This window comes from Serinus canaria, chromosome 3 (assembly GCF_022539315.1).
Source record: "Serinus canaria isolate serCan28SL12 chromosome 3, serCan2020, whole genome shotgun sequence".
In the NCBI taxonomy this organism is placed as follows: Eukaryota; Metazoa; Chordata; class Aves; order Passeriformes; family Fringillidae; genus Serinus; species Serinus canaria.
The window spans coordinates 64936570-64959296 of record NC_066316.1 but is presented as its reverse complement, the minus strand read 5'-3'; the positions used below and the strand labels follow the sequence as shown (position 1 = coordinate 64959296).

Here is a 22727-nt window from a genome sequence, read left to right as displayed (position 1 = left end):
TTCTTTAAATAGAAAATACAGTCATGTTTCTAATAATTAGAACCAAATCTACCCACTCAACTTAGTGACTTATGCTAGACAGGCACCTGTGCACATTTTCATGAATTCTTTGAAAATATAATCATTGCACCCATTGTATTCAAATACCAGGAACATAAAATGTCAGTAATTAACAAAGTAAACCATTACTCACCGCTCTAGTGATGTCACTAACATTGCAAAGGTTAGTAATTCCAAGTTCTCCTTCCTGTAGGAAAAGATATAATTTTTTAAAGTATCAAAATATTTCCCCAAAATTCTTTGTTTAAAACACACTAAGTCATTGGCTTCTTGTAAACCAAATTTTCTTTGGCTGATGTTTCCTCATCTGGAGAAATTTACTGTTGAGAAGTAGCTTCTCACTTGATTTCCAAGATACCATCAAACAAAGACATTGGCGGAATCAGTCGGTGTTTGTCAAACTGTCTGAGGCAGGAATTTGGCTCGTACCTCCCCATTCTGGTTCACTGAGTCAATAACAAATCCTTCACAAATATGTTGGGCTTAAATGACAAAGCCAAGTGGCTTTGACCTCCTGGGAGAGGAAAGACCTTCCTTCCAGCTAAATGCCTTTTGTCTGGCCACCTTTTGAAGGAGTTTTACGCAGCCATGTGGTGATGGCCACCGCCCTTCCTCTCTTGCCAAAAGTGCTCTCCAGCAAAGGTGCCTGCTTTTTCACATCATTCAGAGTGTGCAAAACCTATCACTGTCACTCAAGTGCAAATGATTTGAGGATGTATGCAACAACCTTAGAGAAGCTGAATAGCAGCTCTTAAATTTTTGACCTGAAACCAGATAAGAGTAGCCTTAGAGAACAATTCTCAGGAAGAAATTTCCAGCACAGTGGATACACCGCGACAATAGTGAGAATCAAAGCTGTCACAAAATAAAAATCAAAAACAACAAGTAGACCAGAGGAGAAAAATAAGATTTACAACTCTCAGACTCAAAGATTACATTTTTCACACCTGAATCAATACATTCACTGAATATAATTGTGATTTTCCTGTCTTTCAAAGCTGAAAGGAAGAGCAGCTTATTTCTTATTCTGAATTAATTTAAACTCAAATCAAAGGATCCCCATTAAGGTTATCATTGCATGATAGGTTTCCATCAGGGAAGGCAATTAACTCTTTCACTGGTGAAAGAGCTCCAAATAGCTTTAAAGGAACTGTCAGGGAAGTGTATGAAATAAAATAGATCAGGTGATTGATAGTACACTGCAGCAGGTTTCCACAATTAGCACCAAGTCACAAAATGTCCTTTTTACAAAGCAAAGATACGCAGTGCTCTAAAACACATCAACACATTTCTGGCAAATAGAAGCAAGGAGGCAACTCCTAAAGGCAGAATAATCATCTAGATTTCAGAGGTTTTGTTTATCTTTGTCTTGCATTTGTAGAATGTCTTGCACACTATTCCAAGGAATATTAAGAAAGTATAAAACTAAGGACCTGACCACCAATTTTAATACTTACAGAATTACCCACAATTTAAACCAGGCAACTTAAAAACTAAACTGCAACTTGGTTCAGGATAGCTCTGTGTCTCACAGAAAGAAAATTTCTTGTGACTTTACAGTTTTCCTTGATTATATAACATAAGCCCTGGACTAGACTGAAATGAATAAGTTAAGTGAATAAACTGAAAGAATAAAAGTTTATCTTCCCCACCATCCAGGGTCTTTAGCATTTATAGTAATTGCATGAAGAGATCCCACTACTAAAAGTTTATAAGAGTAGTGGGATTTGTTCCTTACCAGATTCCCCAAATTCAAACATTAAATGTTAATTCTAAAACTCTGTTCTTAACAAAACACATTCTTTAGAGAAATTTTTAAAACACTGATACGTAATATGAAGTCCTTACAGTGCTAAGAACAATCTGTATTTCAAAAGATTAGGTACAGGTTTTGAAAACTTACCAGGTTATTTGTACATAAGTTTTGACAGTTCCTTGAGAAAGCACAGTACACTGCAGAAATCCATAGGCAGCAAAGAGCAACAAGTCTTTTTAGGGGGAAAACCCACAGGCAAGCGTTCTTCATAACTTAAACAATTTCATCTGGTAATCTGCCTCTTTCCTTGACTCAGCCATCCAAACGCCTTTTAGTTGAGGTGACGGAGATACAACTGTGAAATTTCTGCATGTCAGATGATTAAACTATTTTCTGAATCCTAGTTTACACTCCGCTCCTTCAACAGCTTCTCAGCTTCCTGGAGCCCTTGTCCTGAGGTTACGCAACCTCTATTTCATAGTTTCTTATTAAGCCACTGAAACAAAAGGGCTGACAAATGAAAGTCAGTGTATCGACTTACACAAATATCATTAACGTGAAAAGGAAACCAAGGGCAATGCTTAATCAGGTGCTCCAAGCCACGCAGAGACAGGGAAACGGTGGGAAAAAACCAGCCCAATGTTAATTTTGACTAGATCAAGCTATTTCTAAGAATTTGTATGTGGATGCAACTAAGAAAATTTGTTGGTGATGATGAATAACTTTGTTAGAACACCATTGGTCATATCTGACATGGCAAAAACTTTAATTAATCTTTTTTTGAATGACTGTTTCTAAATGTTCTGTTTTGACACCAAAATATCATACAGAACAGACCCGTGCCTGCCCTCAGATGCAATCTGGACACAAACTAACCACAGCCAATTTGCTAGGAGCTCTCTAGATCAGGAGGCATAATTGTACAAATACGTTTGAATCCATATCATGGAAGAAAAATGAAGCTGATAGAAAAATCGTGTGTCTGATTTAAAGAATGGTTGAAGCTGAAAGTTGAAGATTCATGTTAAAGAGGTCTGTGGAAAGTCAAGCTTAAGACACATCCAGCCTCTGGTCTGTGGCACATCTGTGCTGTACCAGCAAAGATATCCACAGAGTAATTCTGTGGTAGAAGATCAATCCAGCTTACACACACATATAGATGTATATATAAACAAATGCTAATGTCATTTTGTGCATTTGTGTTACTCATTACAAATCAAATGTGTTACTTTATAAATAACACAGCATTTTGATGATCAGTTGAGGCTGGCACATCCTGTCATTGCGGCTTAGAACAGGTACCTGCTTTCCCACCATACCTTTCCAAGCCCCATTGACTTGCCAAGGAAACATTTCTGCAGTCATGCGATAAAACGGGCTGAGAAACTGATTTACACTAACCCAGCAACAGCAGAGATGAATTGGTTGGCATTAACCTGATGCTGTTTTTTTCTGGCTCAGGCTGTAGTAGAATTCCCTGTGCTGTTCTGTCCATGCAGTGAAAGGAGTAAATAAGGGGGGAAAGACTTTTAGGACCAGGTTCCTTCCTTTCCAGCAGCTTCCAGATGAGAGTAAGGCTCATCTAGGTTCAGATTTGCTTTCAGCTAAGGGCTTTCAGCTACACAAGTGTGGGGGAATTACTGCCCCATTTGCTTGTCACTTCTCCACTCCAGAAGGATGCTGCCCCCACTCCAGCCCATGAGCAAAGCTGCTCAAGAAGGAGCTCCTTAGATCCAGCCAAAATAAGCCAGTTTAGTCTGACTGCTTAAATAGTAGGTCTCTGCTAATCCAGCTCATCTTGGCTGAAGAAGTTTCATCAGAGCCCACGTGACCAGAAACACTGAAGAGGAAGTTGGTGACAGGCAAATGGAGGCTGAAATTTCTTACTGAAGCAAAGAACTTTGTCTTTGGATAGTTATGACATTTAGGACCTTCAGGATTTGGTCTCTAGGACTTTTAGGTCTATACTAGTAAATTCAATGTACCCACATCAATACCCCAGCAAGCTGGCACGGTATAACCCACATCCACACTTTAAAAATCTCTCATAATCCAAGAGAGGATAAGCACAGCTGAAATACCTATGGTCAATGGCTCTTAGATTTACTATATCCCAAACTGTTCCTGGATATTATTTGTGCTTGTGCTGATGTGGATCAAAATTAGACAGAGTTCAACAATTGATCTATGTGGTCGCTCAGGATTAAGAGTGGTGTCTGGCATGGATTTAAATTACCAACTTAGACGTAGCACAGGTAAAAAAATACACCTAAGTTCAAACTTTTTAAAAAATCTTTTAATAACGTTTAAATAGTCAACTTTTTTTTTTTTTTTTTGGGGGGGGGGTTTAAGGAACTATTTGATTGTTAGGATATTTAGGGTGTTTTTTCAGGATGTATAGGGAGAAGCACTGGGAGATGAGAAACACAGAATCATAGAATCATTATAGTTGGAAAAGACTTCCAAGATCACTGAGTCCAACCTTTGACTGCACACCACCATGCCAACTAAACCATAGCACTAAATGCCCTGTCCACGGGTTTCTTGAATGCTTCCAGGGACAGTGACTCTACCAGGTTAAGAACCAGGTTAACTCCTGGTGAAGAATATAATCAAGATTCATCTCAGTCTGAAGAAAAAGTCCACAGCACCATAACAATAACAAAACAGTATTTAGCTTTTCAGACAAGGAAATTTGGTTACTATCATATACACATAATGAACCCTTTGTAACCAGAAATCTTGGCTGTTACTGATGAGGATAATTCTTGTCAGTCGGTGAGTGGGTGTCTTTGCACACTCATATAGGGGCAGTGCACACATGCCTCGCACAAATGGGCTCTAACCATTGCAGTTAGTTAATAAAATAGTAATATTAAAGACACCATTCAAACGAACTACTCAAGTGGTGCAGAAATTTTTCTTAAACTTCCAGCCCCGTTTTCCACCAGGTGTCACTGTAACATCCCATAAACCACGACTTTCAAAGAAAAAAAGCACTGCAATATCTCCTTTCTTGTTTACCTTCCTTTGAAAACATTGGGAGGACAAATAGTAACAGTCACCTGAGTCTTTAGGTTTTTAACACGAATTTCAGGAATTCTACAAGAAGAGAGCACTTATGGGCTTTAGAAGCCGAACTTTAAAAGGACTGTTTGCAATATCTGTAAATAACAAAGCATTAAGTGTCATTTTTAAGTGTTTTACTTCCATTACTCTGCACCTTGATGTGGAAGTAGGGATCCAAATTTTGTGAAATATCATTAATAAGCCTAGTCCTTTATATTATAGATCTCCTTACAGAATATAATTTCCTTTATCTCAAAGAGCAGCACAAGGAAGATGTACATGCAGACCAGCACATCTGCAAGAGAGAAAACTGAGAATTGAGAGAAAAATAAAGAAAAGAAAATTTGATTACAATTCCCTAGCTAAACAGAAGTACATATCAGAGCTCTTTACAAACTATGGATTCATCTTTCAAGTTCTTTTGAGTCTCTTGTAAGAGAAATAGAACTATGTACAGACAAATGGTCAGCCCTCATAGCTATGAGTAAGGGCTATCATACCTTGAGGAGAAACATGTACATTATTACTGCCTGTGAAGTGAGTAACTAACAGCTCCTTTATACCTGAAATTATCATAATCCATAAAAACAAAATTTCCTGTACATGAACATGTACAAGACTGTGCATTTGTACACATGAATGGTATAATATAAGCAGACCAAAGATCAAAGGCACAGAGCTTTAGTGCTTTGCTGCACTTAATCAGCAAAAGATTAAAATTATTGGCTCAAGGTGGGTTGGCAGCCTCTACTATTCACCCCAGTGCACAGGCACAGGCTGTTGCACATACAGCCAGAAATATCAGCTGGAAAACACCTTCTGGGCTGCCAAAAGGTTACAGCCCAACATAAACTGATGGCAACTTTAACTTATTTTAGTAGTACAGGACGAAAGCTCTCAAATGGTCAGCTCCCAGCTGATCCAGACCTGGAGCTGTGCCATCATTCCTGCCCTTGTGACAGCAACCTCCATCACAAAGTTTGGCCAAAAAACTCAACGTAATACCCACTCCAGCAATCTAATTTTAATCTCCTCCCACATTTGAGTCAGGCACCTAAAATCTCATCAAATGAAACAATTGTTTCATTTGTGCTGCCTCTTGAACACATATATGCACGGTTTCACAAAACAGCAGCACACAGCAGGAATCAGCAGGACAACAAAAACTGAACACGGGATGGCTGAGGGGGCAGGCAGGGAAGCCCAAAAGCCCGCAGATGTTTGTGTCTGATCTGGGCTGTTTGTGTCCAGTCACACAGCACGAAAAATTCTTTGAAGATAGACCACCGTCCATGAGTCCTGTCTTGATGAGAAGGAAAGTTGGGAGAGGTGAGAAAGGAGACTGTCAATCCCTCAACCAGCCTACAGGGCAGAGCAATGAAAAGGAAAATCTCAGCTTTTACTTATCAGTTTCTATCTTCTTTGTCTTGGGGAGGTCATCATGAAAAGATATGCTGATGTGATGTACTAAGTGATAATGGATTTTCACTCTTTTCCAAAGATCATAGATTATTCTCATTTTCCCTCCAGCAAAGGGCCCCCATTAGATTTTGAATTTCTTAGTAAAGTAAAGGAACAAGAACCCTTAGGGCAAAAAGCTTCCCTCCACTGTCCTGGCCTCCCTCCTTCCCCTTTCATTTGTTAGTGCAACTGCTAAGACAGATGTTTGTCTGGCAATAGCAGCCAGTCGGTCAGGGAGTGCTGTGCACAAACAGAGGGAAGGCCATACAAGAGAAACCCCCTGGAGTCTGGCTCAAGATTTATATCTATCTCTGCAGATTAGAAAAGTGGTGTTGGGGAGGGGGGGAGAAACAGACTGTTAAACTGGATCAAATTGGAAAGACAGTCATGCATGAGATCCTTAGCTAAACCAGTCAGGAGACAGGGATTTGCTTCTATTGATCTGCAGTAATGATGACTGGAGAAATGTCTCATTAAACGATGCACAATGATGGATTTCAGACTAGGCAAACTTGAGCTGTGAAGATTAACAGGAAGAAATGTAAAAGCTAGGATAGAAAAGATAAGGAATGCTAAAGGGTAACATGGATCTATAAATACATTGTTAAAAATTCAAATCTAAAAGAAAAAGAATATATTAGAGTTTATTAAACTGTGTTTGTGTGATCATCATACACAACATTAAGAGAGACAGGGAACACAAAGCAACAATAAAAACCTTGCTGTTAAGTAGGTAAAGCTTGCACTTCTTTTTTTATTTCTTTAAAGAGGGTGAGTTGGCAAAGTATTTGCAGAGCTATTTAGTGATTTGTTCAACTGTGTTATCTAATAGTTATCTCCTGATTATTACTAATCAAACATGCTGTCTGAAATTTGAAGAAAACTAAATTTCAACATACACAAATAGCAGGCAATGCAACAGTGTGAGTGTAAAATGGTCTGATGCGGGATGTCAGAAGAGGATTGCATGAAAAAGATGTGCAAAGGGTTTTAGAGGGAAACAGAAGGAAAGAAGATTGCATAGGACAGAGGGAGTGGCTTATCGCTCTGAGCATGTAGATCAGTGTGTAAGAAGATATAAAATCAAGATTAGGAGAAAAAGACAAAAGGTGCAGAAGCAGTAGTGCAGATTACACAATCTTCAATCTTTGTAAAGATCTTCAGAACAGTCAGGTGTTCAGTTTGCATAAACATCTCCCATAAAAGTCTCTACCTCTAACACCTCCTGGTTTCCATGGCATTCCCAAATACCTGAACATTTCATCTCCCAGTAGTTCCATAAAAAGAAATTGCTTATCCAGCAATCCAGGAGAGAGCCCATCTGCCTTGAGCTCCTTACAGATTGAGAAGCAACAGTGCCCACTGTGGAGACAGGAATTGACTGGGGCTGGATTTGACCATTTCAATCACCAGCCTGAGAAAGTCTGTTGCTGGACTGTTATTTGGATGCACTGCTCACTGACCTTTTGGTAGGTATCTAGAGTCCCAGTCCTTCTCCCCCCATAAATTCCCACCCTCCTCTTCTTGACTGAGCAGCGCCCCCGGGTACAGGCACTGACACTGGTGCACAGGAACAAGCAGATCCCTTTCTCCATGCAAGCAAGAGCAAGCCTCTTCACAGTAGGGGAAAAAAAAATTAAGGATGTTCTCTAAAACACAAGCTTGTTGCAAACAGTTGGAGATATATCTGATCCCTTCTTTTCTGAAGGAGAGCGAAACATTCCCTGGGAAGGCCATAATTAGCTGGGATCTACCATCAGGAGAAATCCTGGGGATGGTAATCCAGCACATCATTTCCACCTACAATAACTGCTAAGAAGGTAAATGCTGTGGGCAAGACAACACTTTGTCTCGACTTGCTAACATGCACCAACACCACAGGCAGCCCAGTCTGGAACACCAATGGTTTAAACCCTTGGAGGATACAGCTTGAAAAAGCCACGGCAATCTAAAACTGCCATGACTTCAGACAAGTCTACTCCTTGCCCTTGGTGCAGGGGAAGGCATGAGCAGAGCTCCACAGCCCCCAAATTCAGATCAACCTGATGAGGGCCAGCCCCTGCTGAGCTCCTCCACTGTGCACCCAGCCCCGTGTTATGGGGAACATGGGGCTTGTTCCTATTCCCTAAACACAGGTCCCAGTGACACTCTCCCTGTTGCAGGGAGCACCAGATGTTCACCCAGGACTAGCAGTGTTTAGGTACTGTTAAAAATAGGTGAGAAAGGGTTGTAAAATAGTTGATAGATCGTTAAGCATGTCCTGTTAGTTTGGTTATTACACTGTAAAAGGTGTTAAAAGGGTAGTTATGGGAAATACGGTACTCAGTGAACCTAGTAAAGTGCACCACCCACCAAGCGAAACGAGCCAGCCTGGACAGAACTGTAATGGGCTAACCAAGCGCCTTATACCTTCGTGCAAATGAAGGATCCAAAAAGAAACCAATCCAAAGTGACAAAAAGCAGGTTAAAAAGGGACTTCTGACCCACTGAATCTGTGCCGCTCCATCGGGGACATCGCCACGTCGCTGCTGAAGAGAAGACCCCGCGCCGGCGTTGCAACATCCTCGACTGGAATGTTCCTGCTGCTCGGCCCGCAGGCCCCCTTGCTTTAGGCCTTTCTTTTTAATAAAAGCTGAAATCACTTTAGTCCAGGAGCTTTATCTCTTTTTTATCAGGCACCATGGTAGGGGGTTTCCAGGGCAGAGCCCATCCCACCCCCAGCCGAGAGCAGGGCAGCCAGGGCTGTCATCCAGCACCTTCCTGGGGACAGAGAGGCCAAGGCTGGGATGTGGGCCCGGGGCTGGAGAGTGGCCCTGACTTTGCACCACTGGGGCCAGGGCTGATGGCTTCAGGGGCTGGCATGGGGCCTGGGTCTCTGGGGGAATGGGGGAGCCAGGGGAGCTGGGCAGAGCCAGCCCATCCCATCCCATCCCACCCCAGGTGTGCCCTCAGGGCGGGCTGGCAGGTGTCACCCTGAGCAAGGGAACCCCTGCCCTTGTGGATCAGTAGCTGAGAGCCAGAGGGATCATCCAAGAATCTCAAAAGGCCACTGATCTGAGTCTGCCGACTCCAGTGACTGCAGCAGCAGCAGTCACTCGAATTTAGATGTATTGATTTTAAATTAATTGCAATGCTTTTAAAGAGCCTGAGTATTATCTGCCCACAGCCATATGTGCTGACCCCTGAGCTGGCACAGCCGTGCTGTCATAATCATAGCAAGATGGTGCTTTGGGTGTTAAACCAGCTTTTTTTTTTTTTTTTTTTTTTTTTCTGAGGAAATTTCCTTCGGGCTGAGGGAAGTTTCCTTCCTCAGGAAGTTTCCTTTACTGAGAAGCCGGGCAGATGCCAGAGCAAGGAGGGCACAGGCACTCAGAGCTACACACTGCCCGTGAGGGTGCATCCCGATGCCGAGAGGATCTATCACCTGTGAAGGACACCAGCCCTGGCATTCCCTGGCACGGTCCCACACCTGCTTTCCTCTCCTTTCCTGCCCTAGTGCGGCCCCTCCCTCCCCCTTACACCAGCTCTGGCGCTGTTTTGATCCTCTCCTGCGCTAATTCAGGTCTCCAGCACAGCGGAAAGCCATCACCTTGTTGACAAGAAAATGTTCTGCTACCTCAGCAAATTGAATTAGCTCAACACAACATCAGGTGAGCTCCAGGAAGAGGGGAAGTGAGGCAAAGAAAGGAACCCTTTGACCCAGTTGGTTTGAGCCTCCACTCTAACAGCTGCTATTGTTAACTAAATTTAGGTCTGATACTTCATTGTCCCTTAGAGGGAAGTCTGAGGAGCAGGGTCTGCTGCTCATGACATGTTTGAGAGTGATCTTGCACAACAGAGCACGGACCTCTCTCTGCAGTTTGAGAACACAAATAGTAAGAGGCGGCCTTTAATTGTGAGGCGTCTGGACTCCAAAAAGATTTGCAGAACAATTACATGCTTAAGCTGTAATGACAAACAAACGCTACCTCAATGGAAAGCAGGCTAGGACGGGGGAAACATTAAACAAGGGATGTCATACAGGTTCATATGTTTATGCTCCCAAGATTAAAGATCTAAATTGGTTTATGAAAAGTACATTATTTTTACAGTATTATTTACATGCACAAGCTCAATGATTTGCCTTTTCTAAGGCTGAAAGGACTCAATGGAGCTCAAAGAAAGGGATGCGCTAAAAAGAAAAAATCTCTGTATCAAAATGGATATAAGAGAATGAATTATTTTAAAACAATTACTAAACCAATTATTTCTGAGAAGATTCTTCTGGCTTGGTTGGGATGGTTTTTTTTTTTTTTTTGGGGTTTCTTGGGTTTTGGTTTGTTTTTTGGTTTTGTTTGTTCGTTTTGGTTTTTTGTTTGTTTTGTTTTTTGTTTGGTCTTTTAAAAATTTCTTTTCCAGCCATGTTTTGGATTTCTACTAAATCACAAGCCAGAGAAAGACTGTTCTCTGCAAAAAGGTTAATGTGCCTTTTTGCAGTAATGCACAGATTAAGTATGCACCATATCCTTCCACGTCCCTGGACATTTGTGTTCTGAGTCTGGTGTACTGGGGAATACCCATCCTAACAGCAATTTAAATTAGGTGCAGACACATGCAGTCTCCCATTGCTCTTCAAGCTGCAGAAGTTGAGCAGAATGAGGACCTATGCATACAGCAACATCCTGAATCTAGGAAACATGGGCCCAAAGGAGCACTTGGCACTGCTGTCAAGAGAGGACTACTGAGCAGTAAAGTTTCATTTAGTGGAGATTCCAGGTGCACAGATTGCCCAGGTAGATCTACTCTAATGTCTGTACACCAGTAAAAATAGCTCACTGCATTTTCACACAAGTTTTTCAGATAAATGTAATGCATATGAGAAATTGTCTATAAATGTGTCTTTATAAGACTATTAAAACAAAACAGCTATAAATATTTCCTTTATGTAGCAACAAGTTAGCCTTTACTTGGTAGAATGCCTGTCTGTAAATGTTATAATTATTTTCTATGACTATGGTATCTCTGTCATGCTGTTTTTGTTTCCTTTGCTTCAGTATTTGCTATTTTATTGCATCAATGTAATTCTACAGATCAAAGCAACAACAACAACAATGACAACAAATCCTGGGACAGTAACACAGAACAAGGAACATCAAGAAAAAATACTGGGCATAAGATGCAAGGAAGTAAGTGAAAGTTCATGGTCCACCAAATCCAGGCTGCAACCAGCAGAAGCCAATGTGAAATTACTTACATGTGCTCCAGAGTGGTTTGTAGCTGAGAGACTGGCTGAAGAGCAGCTGGGCTTCCTGCTCCTGTTCATTTAGAGGATAGGATTTGCCTCTCTAGACCCCTGGTAACAGGAGCATATTGGTGGAGGTGTGGGAGAGGAATTGGATAATGCCATAAGAATGAATCAAACCCTCACTCTCTTTTCCAAGTTAAAGCTACTAAGGCAGCCATAAAACAGTTCCACATGCTAGCATGAATCCCAATTATTGATTAATATACCTTGCTCATCTTTATTGAAACAGGAAGCCCAATACCTATAAATGGTACAGTATTCAAATGTATACAGCAGAAGTCTGAGCCTAAAAGATTATGGTAACTCCTGAAAAGGTGCTGAGTCCTTGTAAATCCCTCATGAGCAGGGTGCTGCATGAGAAAGCCAGAAACTGCAGGGACTCAAATCTTCTCTGAGAGCAGAGGAAACTGCAGAGCCTGAGCAGGTCATTATTACCCAGGTTAGTTTTGGCCTGGTTGGAGCAGCCAATAGCAGTCTTAGCTGTGGCTGACTGCACCAACACCCTGCTCACCATTTGGCATTTCTGGGTGTGCATCCTGAATCCTTTTGTGCCAGACTAATCCCAGCTGTCCCAAGGCATCTCCTCTGTGAAGCTGCCTGATTCTTTGTGCACATGAGGGACTGTGGCTGGATGCTGGGGGTTGTCACAGGGACTTTGGCCGCAAACAGTTGTTCTCTGCCATGGCTGCTCATGCCAGATGAAGGTTTTCTTGTTCCCAGATGCTCCATTCATCCACTGGAGAATAAAGCCATGAAGGGTTCACTCTAACTTTTTAAGCTATTGAGGACAAATGTGTATGGAATAGATAAATGTTATTGTGGGAACTCAACATGCCCAGGCAGCAGGAGATAGAAACTAAGGTTAGGCAGCAGAGCTGCTCACACAGTGAATACCTGGCCCTGGCCCTTATATCTCTCACCTGTGCAGGCAAGCAGCCCACAGAAGGTGCTTGCCTGGGCTGAATCCACATGGACAGTCAGCCCAGCCCCACCACCCTCCACAAAAACCTTCATCACACCCAAGGGAAGGAGGGTAAGAACATCAGATTTTGGTGGACAAATGCCATACTGGATATAAAGCAAAAAAATTAAAATACAGGCTGAATTTAAGTCCTGGAGGCAGACCTAACTTGAGCTCAACTATGTCTATCACATTTGGGAAAAGGCCTTTAGGATCTTTTATGAACCCTGGGGCCAAGAAGAACTACTAGTATGCATGTCTGACAAAACTATGAATACAGTATCTTTAATGAAAAGACAGAAGAAAGCTAAAAGTTCTTGCTTTGGGAAGGAATATCTGAGAAATTATACTGTCCACACAAACTTAACTTTAGGTGGCAACAAATATGAATTATTGTTTTTTTATTATCTTATGAAGAAAGAATGTTCAAAACTGATTTGGGTGTTCACCAACATGATATATTTACTTTCTGTTGTGCAGTTATCTTTGACAAGGAACCTAAAGCAGGCTCTAATTTTTTGCATTTCATAAACAGGCAAAATAGTACATTGATGTAAATAAAGTAATTAAAATATTAGAAAATATTTACTCAAACTCACGTTTTCCTAATTATTTGCAAAAAAGCAAAAAGTTTTTTACGGAGACAGATTACATTTGATCAGGCTTTTACATTCAATAAATAGCCTGGCTTCAAAAGCAATTCACAGTGAATCCCTAAACTATATGTGCAGTTGTGATCCACAGCTGTGTCAGTATGAATTACAAGAATTTGACCTTGTGATTCATTGGCGTAGTGGCCCAATGCTATGCAGAAAAGTTGCACAAGAAGCTTTTTCTCCATACATAATGATTATTGCAGATTTATGACCTGTGTTTCCACTATGCATAACTGGCTGACTGCTGTGCAGGCTTCCACAGGGCCTGTACAGAGCACAGGGAGGGGGGAGGGACCACATTCCCACACATCATAATTGCTAAAGTAATAAGCATGATTCCCATCCCTCTCTCTTGAAACAAATGAACTGAAGAGAAAGAAGGTCTTACTTTTCAGCTCCTGAGACTTTAAGGCTGAGTTCATTCATAGCCTGCAGGAAAACTGCAACATGACATGATAACCCTTGAAATTAGGAAGACAAGCTAGATCTGCAGTAAACTGGATGACTTCTTTTAAACCAAGCAGTCACTCAGCTCATACTTATATTTGCTTTCAGCTCTCTTAGTTATACAGGCAGGAGTATCATGATCAATAAACAGCACATAAACTGCCCTCTCCAGTGTGCATACGTGGCACACTCTCTAAATTAGAAATGATCAAGTCCTGCTTATTTGCATACATCTCCCATTAATCCACACCTTTTGGGAAAGATTATAACTAGATCAATTGCTAACTTTATTTAAAAGAGATTCAAACATAATTGGTCATTCCTGGAAGTGACCACTGGATTGCCTCATATTTTGCAAAAGTAATTTCTTAGCTCCTACTTGGGTGCAACCTCATAAACATGAGTAAGTGATTAAGACTACTTGTTTCCCATGGAAAAAAAAGTGCAGAGTGTGCAAATTCAGCTGTGAACTCCCTCTTGAAAATCCCAAACATGCTACCTTTAAAAATTACCTACGTATTAATGGGCAAAATTTGACATTTTTTAAAAGTATGAGGACTAATACCTTGCAGCGTCACAAAACTTCTCTAAAATACCTATAAAAAAACAATCAGAGCTTTGTCACTGACAATGACCAAGGATGCTGTCAAACCAGTAAATTATAAAATAGTAGGCTCTGTTTTGACAAAAAGTGTCATGAATCTCTAGATCATAATATTTTTCAAGGCAACCCTATAACAATATGTTTAAATGAAAGGAACATTCTACCCCACATTTCTTGACAGCAGCATAACATGTTTGGTTGATTGTCTTCAAAATCCAGATGATTAGCAACTTTATGTCTTTTCCCTTCAAAGTATGAAAAATTATGACCTAAGAGGACCAAGCAGCTGTGAGAAACTGCAAAATATGTGACAGTGGGACAAATGATTAGTCTTCAACTTGATCTCATAATTACATCATAATAGGTGACATGATTGGATAGGTTACAGCAATTAAAGTGATGAAAAGTGCACATTCATCCCCTATATGACTCTCATTAGAGTTACACCCAACTGCTGCTGTTGCAGTGAATGAGGCTGCTTATCTCTTAGCATCCAATTATTCCATAGACATTCCCCACCAGTGCTGGGAAGAGCCCTGCTATCACAGCCATTCAGACAAGACCTATGGTTAAGACAAAAGTCTTGGAGCCTGCTGCCGTTTAGTTTTCTCTCCCGGAATTTATTGCCTGTTATTCCTTTCCATGTTCTTAAGGTCTAAGAATATTTATGGTCTCTCCCCCCTGGAGATTCTTGCTACCAGTGTAATTACATAATGACACTACATCGTTCCAACTCATCCATATGGGTGCAGGCAGTGACCTGAGCTTGCGCAAGTTAAACTGTTTCTTCTATCAGAAGATTTTTTGGTTTTTGTTTAGTTTTTTTTTTTTTTTCTATCTGATTCTTGCCTCATGTTTGCCTTAAAGTACTGAGGAAGCTTCTGTCACTTGCTCAGAACTACTTGAAAAGTGGAAATGTTATTTTACTGACTCCTTCGCTCCTGGGCATTTTCACACCTGGAGAGGGATGTTTACATTAAGCAAGGAGGGAAGCTGGTAACATGAACTTCAGCAGAACCCAGGCTGACTCTGAGAGGGAGGGCACAGCCCCACAGCCAACTACAAATGGGGAGATTTTTTCCTAATTCCAACGGGTAAATTGCAAAATTGTTTTGCAACAGTAGCTAGGTGAATATCCAGAGGAGTCCTGGGGGTCTGTCCGTCTCCTCATGGTTTAATGGTATGCAGACCTTAGTGGAGGGTGGTGTTTTAGAGGCTGAAATGTCCGTGCTGCTCCATGGGCAAGGCCTTAGATTCCAATGATAAAAACAAAGCATAGAGCACTGTGTCCATAAAATACTCCACATACACAGAATAATTCATGTATATCTCAAGGAATTTGCTAAACTTCCTAAGCTATGCCACAGCCTTGTGGCAGCGTTGACTTCGCTGTAGTCTGATCATTTTTAATAGCGAGAATTTCTCGTGCAGTTTATACAAATACTGCATCTAGACACATTTAATGATTTTACCTTATGTGTTTTATTTTCTGAATTTTTTATATAACCACCACATACACTTCTGGCAGAACACAGTCTCTGAATACACGGAGATCGGCAACCACAGCATTTTGTTCTCAGCTTTATCCTGTAAATCCACTATACCATTTGCTTTTGCCACAGTGAAAATACAAACTTGGCCCTTATATAAAGACTGCTAAAAGGCCTCTCAATCTGCAAGCTATCCTTCTGCTAATGAAGAGATTAACATACCTCTCAAGGTCTAGAATTGTTCTTGCTGTTTTGTAATTTGTAACCTCGGGTCCTCTCCACCTCATTGTGTTTTCAATTCCTCCTCCTTCTTCTATGCAAAGGAAAAGCTTTCCACTTACTAAGAGCAGGAACTTTCCTGTTAGCTGCACAAAAGCAAGACTGCTCCATTAAGATGAAACTTCAACCTCTTTGTATAAATTAAGTTTTTGGCTTCTATTATTTTCCCCGTAGACAAGATGCTTTTGAAAGGAAGAATATACACAGTGTCAAGCTTGCAAGATAAGCTTAGGACAATTCTGCGGTGTGTTTTTACTTCCTCCCCTGCCCCTTGCCCCAGACAAACTACCAGTTTAACATAACACCAGGAACACAAGGACTCATCAGATGATTTACATTTGCTTAGAAGCAGCTCTTTCTCTGTGTGTTATATGCAATTATGCAACTGTACATAAAAAGTATAGGTCAAGAAAGCAAATCCATGAAGTTAGAGACTGTACAAGTCTACAAATGAAACCTGGGTATGTCCCCATACTGACCATCCACCTTCTGAAGTGTTTTGAGCTGATCTTGTCCTGAAGTCCTCACTTGCTGTTTGTTGGGGTCAAAGGTCTGCAGAGTAAAAACTCAACGGCTCATTTGCAGATGGCTGCAGAGTGAAGGTATCCATACAATGAAATGAGACGCATTATCTAGCTGCGGGTGACTCAGTTAATACCATTTGCAACAAACAACACGAAATATTTCTAACTCAAACCCTTGGAAAACTATCTGTAAAGCAAAGGCATATGTTCATGCTAAAAAGTAGCTCTGTGTTGGGTGAATCAAGTCTTTTCTAAATTAAGTCAGTGTAAGTGACCAAAATCAGTTGCAAAAAGCTGTCAGAAGTGGTTTGGCAGGGAATTTTCCTGTTGTGAAGCTCCCACCGCGTGACAACATATTAGTCAGGCTCAATGTATGCCTTCTTTCTGAGCTAATCGTTTGAGTTAACTCAAAGCACATGCCTTTAAAACTATATTAATTTAAAAGCTGGTTTCAACTCTCCTTCTTACAAAGGGAAATTTGGAAAAGCACACACGAACCAGTGTAGCAAGGTGACAAGGGTTACACAAGTCCTCCTTGTGAATAGCAACTTTGAGAGCTATAAAATATTTCATTCATCTTAATGATTATTTAATCTTGGAAGCTGACAGTAAGTTCCTTGCCTACAGTATATTGAAAACTGACAGAGAGGGGGCATAGTAATGAGAATTTAATAACAAAATAAATAATACAGAAGCTACTTCACTGATTGCATTATTATTATCCTGCTGAAGTCAATAGGAAAGCTGGGCTCTCAACACCGGCGAGAGGAGCAGGGCTTCCCCCTGAGCACTACATATTTGCAGCAGGAAACACGTGGCCTTGGACAAGAGACCAGCTCTGCCCGAGCCCAGAGTGGTGAGACTGAAAAGGCAGCCTGCACGCTTTCCCTCCACCAGTGCTCTCCTCACTGGCTGTGAGCAGAAAACAAATACCACTCCCAGACATTTTACAGCCCCAGTCTCAAGGGCAGGACTTATCATTTCACTACGAATCACTGAAATAAAAATAACTGCAAATTGAATCATTATCTCTCTGTCTCAGAGGGCACTGCCAAGCCTCCAGTGCCCAGCAGATGAAGAAAAGCCTCCTTTCATGGTATCTGTCAACCTACCTTCCCCCTTGTTCTGAGCCTCTAGAGCTCTATGACAGGTGAAAAGTGTTTTGGCCTTCCTAAGTTGCCTCTACCAATTACCAACCATCCAAGTTCTGTGGAGAGATCAGCACTAGTGACATTTACCTGCAAGCTCCATGGCAAAGTGCTCTGCACATTAAACTGCCCAAGATCACCAAAGCCAGTTTATCACTGTACTGTTTCCCTAAGGTTAGTTGGGATTGACCTGCAGGACTGTTCTGTCCATATTTATGATAACTCTTAACAAATAGAGCTAGAACCTGGCACTATTACTAGAGAATCTATTCTAGATCTCAGTTGATGGAATAAAAATCAGTATAATTCCCAGTACCAACCCATGTAGGACTGACTGGTTTTGATTGCCTGCTGAGACTAATACAAGACAATGCATGCTCATATGTTGTTATATCGCTTTTCAACAGCTACCACTCTTTCAAATACGATATATGTTTTGCAAGATATGTATTATCCTATCCTTCTCTCTCTCTCATGTTTTCATTTATACTGAGTCTCGTTTGTAGGTTTTGGATGAGAATTTGGTATTGGAAAAACTATTTTGTGTGACCACTATATTTTCACCATTTCTGTGGGGTCTTTAAACCCAGTCATGAGGCCGTTGCAGAGTTTGACTTTTTCACCCCTTTGTCTCCATAATCGCCCACTTTTGTATGGATTTTCTCCTGACAATCTGTGAGGCAAGTACATGATCAGGCCACTTTTGTTGACATGGACATGCTGCTCTTCTTTAAAAGTCTCTCAGCCTTCAGAGTCTTGAAGAGAGTGACCCATTCCAACCTCCTTCAACCAGAAGGATGCTGGCATTTGTTGGCAAAATCCAGTGAGGATTAGTCTGACCACCAAAATGCTGCACTAACAAACACTCTCTCTGCCTTATATCATCTCTAACATTTTAGTCTAGATTTCAAACTCTCCTTTGAAAAGAAGGGTAAGTCTCAAATACTAACAACGTGTGTTAAATACATATACCAAGAATATAATGTACTGGGTACATGGCAAAAAATATGCCTGATCACATATGGTGTCTGAAAAGTTAAAAAACAGACATTAACACTTACAAAACAAGAGCTCAATTAGAATAAAGGTTTACCAAACTTGACTTTTTCTAACATAATATAAAATCTAGCAATGTTATCTCTGACATACAAGTTAATTCTGGGCTTCATTTTAGCATAGCAGCACAGTGTTCCTGACCTGCCAGCAGTGTGAATCCACCTGCCTCACAGCAACCCATCCCCGAAAAGACTGTACAGAGTCAGACAGCCCACCTTCCATTCTCCAGGGTATTTCTAAAAGACAAACGACTGGGGCCTGCTTAAAATTAGGGTCTCCTGCAGCCGCTGGCACTGTGTTCCCTGTCGTGCATCTGCAACCCTCCCTGTGCCACAGGTTTCTTCAGAGCCGGACAGTAAAGGTCCCACCCAGAGGAAGAGATGCCCACAGCACACTTTAGAAAACTCCTATTTAATTCCGCCCATAATTGTAGCAGACAATGCTGGCACAGGCTAACCAAACGGCTTGCAAACCTGCGTGGAGACACTTCCTCAGGACCAGGAAGCCCGATCACGACCCCAGCTGTGCTGAAGGGGCAGGGCGCTCCCGCTTGCCCCGTCCGGCAGCGCTGCCCGCCGGGCCCACTTGCGTCCGCCCCCGCGCACACACCCTGCGGCTTCCCCGCTCCCCTTCCCGCCGCGGCAGCGGGAGCGACGCCTGGGAATCAGCCTGAGAACGGCAAATTAATCCTGTTTCCTCAAGAACATACTCGCATATACCAGCGCGTGTATATATGTGTGTGGGCATGTACGTGGCCCGCCAGCTTCGGGGGCTCGCAGGCGATGCCGGGGGCCGCATGGGTTTGGGGAAACGCAGCGACCCCGGTGCAGCACCCCGGATCGGCGGTGGGCGGGAGAAGCAGCACTCGGCGAGGGGAGGGGGCGGCGGGGCCGCGCCGGCCCCTCGGTCCACGGCAGGAGGAGGAGATACCCCGAGCGGCAGCCCAATAGGAATTGTGGCGCTTCCCCTTCTCCCGTTTCCTCTCTCCACCCCCAGCCCCAGGCCGGGGAGGCGGGAGGCGGCAGCGCTGCAGCCCGGCCACCGGCGGGGCACGGGGCCAGCGGCAGCCCCGCACGGCCCCTTCTCCGCCTCCGCAGAAACACCTGCGGGGGGGAAGGATGCCGGGAGGTGGCCGCCCCCCTCCGCGGAAGCGCGGGCTGGCTCCGGAGCCGCCCCAACGAGAAGGAGAAGAAGGAGGAGGAAGAGGAGAGGAAGAGAAAGGAGCAGGAGAGAAGTGGGGAAGTTGTGCCTTGCTCGCCCCGCCGAGAGCCGGAGCCATGGGCCCGGCCAGGGGGGTGCGGGCCGCCCCCTCGCTGCTGCTCTCGCTGCTGCTGGGAGCCTCGGCCCCGCTCTGGCTGCGGGCGGAGACGCTGGGTGAGTCCGGGGCCGGGCGGGGAGGCTCGGCAGGCGCGGCCCCGGGAGCTCCCCGCGCCGGGGACGAGCGGAGGGGTGCGGCGGGCTGCCCCCGCCGTCCTCGCCTCGCTGCTCTGCGGGAGAGTAGCCTGAGCTGCTCTCAGGGCTGTATATAGCTGACCTGGTTAATCCTCGCCGGGTTTATCCCTGTGTCTGAGTAGCTGCGAGATTAAAGTGGTAACCAGCCTTACGGTAAATGTATACTACGACTTTCTTGATATTTGTTAATTAGGACTTTTTTTTTTCTTTTATAATAAGTCAGATAAGCGGTGAAAAAGTCTCGGGAAAGTTGCGTGCAGGGGGAGGCCACCTGGGCGCCCGGCTGTGGCCGCGCCTCCCCAGCCCCGGCGGGAGCCCCGGGCGCGGCGGGCGGCGCTGGCTCAGCGGCAGCTCCGCGTCTGCTCCGGCCGCGGCCGGGACCGGCAGCCCCCGTCCCACAGCCGCGCACAGGCAGCTCTGCTCTCCCACTGCCTCGGGGAGAAAGTGTAATGCCCGCACTCGCACCGGGACAAAGTTTCGTAGGAATCTCGAGGGGATGCTACAGCCCTTTTTGTGTTAGTGCAGTTTGGTACCCGCACTCTGTTTGCAACATTCTCTTTGCCCTCTCTTTCTAAGCTTCCTGTTTAAATTACCAGTACAGCTGACATCTCTAACCGCGGAGTTGAAGCCTCTTGGTTGTTGCATTGCGTGGCCTGATGCATCCGTCTTAAAAGACTTCACTGGCAGCTACTGCTAAAATAACTAGTACTGGAAACTAAGTATCGTAATGAGCTTGACAATGAGTTCAGATAACTTAGAAATCCCGTATTAATGTTCCGACTTGGCTGCAAATTCCAGAACCCAGCGCTGTTGCATTAGCTGTATACAGGCATTGGCATTGTACGCAGGCATTGGACGAAAGTACTTCGGCTGCTTTATACCTGTTCTTCCCATAACCTATTGACAGAGATTTCTAATACGCATCTCCACAAAAGGGAGAAGTTGGTTTGAGTCGTGTTGCCACTTGCCAGCTTCTTGGTAGCTTTGCTGTTCTGTCCTCCATGCGCTGGGATTTCAATTTGATATGTTCCAGGAAACATATGTAGCAACTATTAAAACATTCCCTTAATTCCCTCTTTTCATCAGTGTGTTGAGGGTTTTTTTTTTTGTTTGTTTTCTCTTTCACCAATGCTTATTCCTCACTCAATGGCACCAGGGAGAGGAAAGTAATTTGGGGTGCAAGTGAGCAATAGTAAGTCTGCTGGCATTTCAGGGGGTTTTGTGCATACAGTAACACAGTAGTACGTATGAATGTCCCATCTTCTCCATATTCCCAAATTAACTGGTAAAAGCACTTTTGTTTTATTCATGTTAAAAATGTTTCTACTATCAAATCAACAGAATGGAAACACAAGTGCTGTTCTGCCTGGTTCTCTTTGGACCAAACTCAGATTTACAAGATAATCTGTCCAGTGTCTAGAAATCAGAAAAGATGCTGATTCTCCCCCCCACACACTTCATTTCTCCAAGGCGGGAAGTTCTTCTGTGTTTGTTTATTTCTATTACCCTATAAATTAAGGGCTAAGTGTTCTAAAGTCACACCAGTGGAGAAAGGAGATAAGGATAAGTGGATACAAACTTCCTGTTACACAAGCTTCTTGACTTGATTTAGAAGTTGTAATGGAGCAGGAGAAGTGCCAGAGTGAATCAGGCTTGAGTTTCAGATAATTCTGTATCTCATCACCACTGGTGTTTCCCACCAGCTGGTTCAAAGAAAGATGCACTGGTTTAAGTATATTGATTCTGAAATATCCATTTTAAAAAATGAAGCATTATATTTTTTTGACTCCTCATGAGCTGACTTTACCTTCCTCTTAACTTTTTCTTGAGGGATGCTACAGAGCAAGGATGAAAGGGCTGCTATAGCTTCTGTTCTTTTACTTCAATTTCAAATTAAGGAAAGACCTCTCTTTTCACTGTAGCTTGGTTATTTCAGAGAATGGCTTGTATCTGAGTGTGGTTGTGTAGAGTCCAGGTGTCAGCACTCTTTCTGTTCTTGAAAATATGTTAAATGTGTGTGTTGTCCGAGGCATCTATGAATGTGGAATTTTGTTGTCCATAAAATGATGATAAGATAGGCTGAGCATCAAGGGAAACTACTTTAATTAAAAAAAATATTTATAGGTCTCACCTGGGCACAAATACTACATCTATGACTGTCCGTGAGTAGCATATGGCTTTGGGATTTATAATGAAAGGTGTGGTTCTTTTCTCTTTTTATTCTGCTGTACACCAATCTTTTGGGGTTTCAGTTGCCAGTTTTTTACTGGCAAGTAAAAAATATGTCTTTTTCCCTGTCTGCCAGCCTCACACAGCCATCCTGGTATCTCTTCTAAAAATCTCCCCCAGCAGTTAAATCCCAAGGCAGAAGGGAGCCAAACCTGAACACATTATCTTTGCCTTTCACGTTCCTTGGTTTTTCTTCTGGTGTTGTTGACCTTGACCCGTGTAATTGTGAGCAGCAGAAATCAGAGTTGAAT

The 22727-nt window shown here is 42.9% G+C and overlaps 2 protein-coding genes across 4 annotated transcripts in view; one reads left to right on the top strand and one right to left on the bottom strand.

Moving 5' to 3' along the window:
- ROS1 (ROS proto-oncogene 1, receptor tyrosine kinase) overlaps window positions 1-19593 on the bottom strand; it is an 85531-nt gene extending 65938 nt beyond the window's left edge. The window contains exon 1 of the mRNA XM_050971887.1: window positions 19405-19593. Within this exon, the coding sequence (XP_050827844.1) occupies window positions 19405-19593 (189 nt within the window). The remainder of the gene's footprint in view (window positions 1-19404) is intronic.
- A 228-nt stretch (window positions 19594-19821) lies between these two features.
- DCBLD1 (discoidin, CUB and LCCL domain containing 1) overlaps window positions 19822-22727 on the top strand; it is a 45583-nt gene continuing 42677 nt past the window's right edge. For all 3 annotated transcript variants that reach the window (XM_050972308.1, XM_009097035.4, XM_050972309.1), the window contains exon 1: window positions 19822-20169. In XM_050972308.1, the coding sequence (XP_050828265.1) occupies window positions 19914-20169 (256 nt within the window). In that variant the 5' untranslated portion in view covers window positions 19822-19913. The remainder of the gene's footprint in view (window positions 20170-22727) is intronic.